Below are 5,292 nucleotides of genomic sequence, written 5' to 3'. Positions count from 1 at the left end.
ATTGCAAATGAAAGATCAGAGATCTGCCAGTTTCATTTTGCATGCTGGGGTACAGAGCTAGGAATTACTGAACAGAATCTGGCAGATTTGGGGGCGTAACGGCATTGGAGTATGTTGAGTGTATTAACATCGGTTTTCTGGTGGTGGAGTTATAAACAGCTTTTCCTTGCTAGAAATGCAGTGTTTAAAGTTAATCAAGCAATAGTAGTTAACAAGACTGCAAATGAGGCAAAAACATTTTAAACTGTTTTACCCTCATGTAGTTATTTGCATTCAGCAGCAAATCAGCAACACTAATTAATAGTTCCTACTTTTGTTAAGTACACAATTTGTCAGTGAAAAGAGAAGACGTATATTCTGAAAAAATGCTCGTTCATGACACTCTGGATTAGGCGAAGCCACTAAAGGGTTAAATCATATGTCTGATCTGATAAATAGAATTCCCAGTTGACTTTATTCTTCCCGCTAAAGTCAACAAGCCCAGAACTGTTACCCGATGAGGAAGGACATCTGTTTCTTTGAAAATGTTTCATCGTAAATTATCCAAAAATGGACCTTGTCGTGACTGTAGAAAGCAACTGTATGAGAATCCAGAAGCACTGACCAAGGCATCTTTGATTCATTTACAGGTACAGTGAAGACTGCAGTCAGTCAAGAGAGCACTTGTATCACTGTATTTTTATATAAAATGAAAACAATCAGGAGATTAGCAGTCTATCCCACAAAATCAATTTTTTGCAGCCCAAAATTGCACTGAATGTTTATTACGCATCAGTAGTATTTGTACATTCATACATTTATGTTCACTTTTACCACAGTAATGGCATCAGATGACCGGTTCGAGTGACTGTTTAAAGCTGACTGCCCAATCTACCACAATTTCCCGAATGGATGGTTCATACAACTGCTGCATTGCCACGTGGTGTCCAATAAAGTTATTTTAAGACCCCCTTACTTTCTATCTTGATATGAAATCGGGGCAAACTTTGTCCTGACTTCATACGAACTAATTTACTAATCCCAATCTTCTTACTGTTATTTGATGTGGTAAACCCTTCAGTGCACTTTTTTAAGAAATAAAAAATATGTCTGAAGAGCATTGCTGCGCTTAGGTCAGGCAGAAGTACGCGACAACAAACACTAGCTTCATTTAAGTGATACATACTGTTTTAACATACTTATTTTATGGATTTTTATTGTAATCTCAAACTGTTAGAGAGTTTAACGTGTGAGCAGTGTGTTTGTGCGTAACTTGAAGTCTGTTTATAGTACGTTGTTCTTGAAAGTGTGTGTATGTTTCCGAGGAGGGTTGATGCTCCGACTAAGCAATGCCTTTTAAAACCCGCATGGCGTGTATTTGGCAGGCTATAACATGTCAGAGAGTTAACTGGTTGCTAATGTTGTTGATATTAAATCAAGATTATAAGGCTCTTTAAAATAAAAGATGAGTGACCACAGTAATGTTTCAGTGAGCAATCTGTCAAACCATAATCTATGCTGTTCTTACCGTCTAAATTATAATAGTACAGAGCAATGAAAGCTTCTGTAATGGACATAACTTATGTTGTAGATGCCTCTAAACCTTCTGGACATTAACTTGGTATGTGGGCGTGTGCTTGCGGGCTATCCCTCAACTGAATACAGTTGAGCTTTGAACGTGGCACGATTACAACATCAATATTTACCTGTTAAGGTGTGATGCTATTTTTCCGTATATTTCGATATGTAGTGGTACTTATCTAAGGGAGTGTCTCTGCCTTATTTAACAGAATAAACAGTCAGGAGAAAACTAGATTGCGTTCAAGTCATACTGTTTTGTCTACTTGTTTACTTTTTAATCTTTTCTCCCGGCGTCTTCTCTGTAATGGAGCTAAGCAATGGAGAGCTAATGTAGAAACAAAGTAAAACATGTAAAAATAAATATTATGTACCACCCTTAAAATGAACAGGGCGAGGTTTCCCCCCAGAGAAAAAGTTGAAGCAACTGACTCACGTTCGCAATAACAATACTTTATTATCATCGTTTAAAATTAGTATCAGTCACAAACCAGAAAGGAATTATGGAACAATCTTTGGCAGCAGATACATACATCACGCACTCGGTGGGCACCTCGCCTTTTCCCTACAGTAGTCCCATGCTAGGGAGCTGTCCAGTGCTGAAGTATTGCAGCCGCTAGCAATCTGCGTTTCCTAAGATCTGTTCGGAATTATGTGGCTACCGAAGGCTTTCTGTTCTGTAATTGGCTAACGATCTTCCATGTGGTGAATTAGCATAAACAGACGCATCTGGCAAAGTAACCACTTGGGGGCTAAAGGTAACTGCGCGTCATAGTTTTAGTGAAAAAATAGAATCAAGAAGCATGCAACTCAGTCTGTGTCAATGGCATCAAAAATTATTCAGCCCTATACTTGCTGGAAGAGTCTGGACTCATTCCTTATGCCATTACTGCAAATAGAAGCCTAGGAATTGCTGAATGCGAGGTGGTTCTGTTTCAGAATTAATACAATGATGGGCAAACTACAAATTCAGAGTTATCCTTTTAAATATTCAGATTGCGCTTCTGCAGCTTCCGCAAAAGCATAAGGGGTCTGAGCCTACGTTGACTTTCAGAGATTTGCATTACACGTTCTGTTTTCTTACCAGCACGGGGAAAGTACAAGGAATGAATGAATGAAAGATATACAACCTAGTAAGCGCAGTTCCTCGCCAAAGAGTGCAGTTTTAAAAAGCCGAAGTATCTGAAGGGAGATATCAATGCTCAGTGAAGACTGAACTGCGCATACTTGAAATTATTGTTCACAAAGGAACCTGCACGCTTTATTTCCACAGAAGAAAAGTTTTGAAATATTAGTCTGTGGCATGGCAACTGAGGCTACAGTGGGAATGGCTAAATCTGTTGTTGTAAAACTGTCTGATGTTGTGGGTGAAAGAACTAAGCAAGTAGGTTCTGCCATGCAGGAACCTCATCGTCAGAGAAGGCTGATTCTTGTTATTGTGTGTGTGGCACTTTTGTTGGACAATATGCTTTATATGGTGATTGTACCAATTATGCCAGATTACCTGGAATCGTTGCAGTCTAAAGCAAGGGCGTCTCAAGCACCTAAAGAAACAAACTCTAGTTTTTCTAATGTTACTAGGGGAATATTACGGCCAAGGTATCCTGCGGAAAATGAAGATATAAAATTAGGGGTACTCTTTGCATCTAAAGCCATTCTGCAGCTGCTTGTTAACCCTTTAACTGGGACATTTATAGACAGAGTTGGATATGACATTCCTCTTTTAATAGGACTCACTGTAATGTTTATTTCTACGATTATATTTGCCTTTGCTGAAAACTATGCTACCTTGTTTGTAGCTAGAAGTCTCCAGGGACTAGGGTCAGCCTTTGCTGATACGTCTGGAATTGCAATGATTGCGGACAAATACACTGAAGAGGCAGAAAGGAGAAAAGCCTTGGGCATAGCTTTAGCCTTCATCTCTTTCGGGAGCTTGGTGGCGCCCCCCTTTGGTGGTATTTTGTACGAATTCGCAGGCAACAGAATGCCATTTATTGTATTGGCTTCTATTTGTCTTCTAGACGGCGTGCTGCTTTTAACAGTTATCAAGCCATTTACAAACAGGACTAGAGAAAACATGCCTGTTGGCACCCCAATTTACAGACTAATGATTGACCCCTACATAGCTGTAGTTGCTGGAGCACTGACTACATGTAACATCCCATTAGCCTTCCTTGAGCCTACCATTGCAGGTTGGATGAAACAAACAATGAATGCAACAGAATGGGAAATGGGACTAACTTGGTTACCAGCATTTTTCCCTCACGTCTTAGGGGTGTATATAACTGTAAAGCTTGCTGCCAAGTATCCAAACTACCAGTGGTTCTATGGGGCACTGGGGATGGTGATTATAGGGGCAAGTTCCTGTACAGTGCCAGCATGCAGAAACTTTGGCCAACTTATCCTACCTCTATGCGGCATTTGTTTTGGGATAGCCCTGGTTGACACCGCGCTGTTGCCCACCCTTGCTTTTCTTGTAGACTTACGTCATACTTCCGTATATGGAAGTGTGTATGCCATAGCCGATATCTCATACTCAGTAGCTTATGCCTTGGGTCCCATAGTAGCCGGCCAGGTTGTTCACACCTTGGGTTTTGTACAACTAAACTTAGGCATGGGCCTTGCAAATGTGCTTTATGCTCCTACCCTAATAATTCTGAGATACGTATGCCAAATGAAGCCTTCCTACTCAGAGAGGAATGTCCTCCTGGATGAAGGTCCTAAAGGTTTGTATGATACAATCAAGATGGAAGAACGCAATGCTAAGAAAAAGAGGTTTGATACAGAAGAAAACAGTCTAGAGGCCCACAGAAGACAATTGGCAGATAGGTCCTACTCTGAAGATGATTCTTCAGGCCCTGAATACAATTAAATAATGGAAAAACTGAACTGAAAATTAGTATGTTCTATACTTATGTGCAATATTTATACGTATTTATCCCAGTCATAAGTGTGCATTTATTTATTATAGAACTGTTCCCCCCACATAAGTTTGAAAGTTAACAATGACAATTAAAATTATGCATCTAATAAATCTTTAACTGTTCATCCAAAAATTTTGCTGGGGTATTGTGAAAAGTTTACTAAACTTTAAACAGTGCGCGTGAACGAATACTGTATATCTTTTTACAAATGTTGATATGTAACCTTGGATTTCAAAAAGAAACTCGAATATTCAGGGACTAACAAAAACATGTATATACAACGTATTATATAAGTTCATGGGTCAAAAATCCTGCTGTGTATTTTATTTTTTCTGTTTTTTACTGTTGTTGGGAATGAAGCAAGCTATGTGATCATCTCTGCCTGGTGTGTGCAGCTGTTCAACAAATGCAATATGTCACATTTAATTCTGAAACGTCAAGAGTAATTCAATATGAATAAATGAAACCACAAAGACTTTATTGTGTCTTTCTTGAGTTTGTGGAGCGGCACAGTACTTTTACCAACTGCCTCTGACTCTGCTGTAAAACAGAAATGCTATTAATGCAGACTTTTGTCAAGATCAGTTCAGTTGTATTAGTAAACGTACATTTTAGTTGTAGTTAAACAGCCAGGCTCATTTGTGCAGGTGGATAAAGACCATGCTCAATTTCATCTTCTTAAAAGTCACCAATTACATTTTCTGTTACACATCAGTCTCTATTCAAGTAGATCGGTTTTAGCTCAAGTGTGTGTGTGTGTGTGTGTGTGTGTGTGTGTGTGTGTGTGTGTGAGAGAGAGAGAGAGCGCAGT

General features: G+C 39.3%; 1 protein-coding gene across 1 annotated transcript; it reads left to right on the top strand.

Annotated features, from left to right (window-relative positions):
• Positions 1-2,252: 2,252 nt before the first annotated feature.
• On the top strand, positions 2,253-4,957 carry SLC18A3 (solute carrier family 18 member A3). Its single transcript, XM_044056520.1, has one exon. It carries the CDS (start codon positions 2,861-2,863, stop codon positions 4,427-4,429), a length of 1,569 nt encoding a protein of 522 aa, XP_043912455.1. The 5' UTR covers positions 2,253-2,860; the 3' UTR covers positions 4,430-4,957.
• The last annotated feature ends 335 nt before the right edge of the window (positions 4,958-5,292 follow it).

The sequence above is a fragment of the Protopterus annectens genome, chromosome 14.part0 (genome assembly GCF_019279795.1).
Source record: "Protopterus annectens isolate FY-2018-M chromosome 14.part0, PAN1.0, whole genome shotgun sequence".
Taxonomy (NCBI): Eukaryota; Metazoa; Chordata; order Ceratodontiformes; family Protopteridae; genus Protopterus; species Protopterus annectens.
Note: the sequence above shows the minus strand (reverse complement) of the source record. Positions and strands in the feature narration are given on the sequence as shown.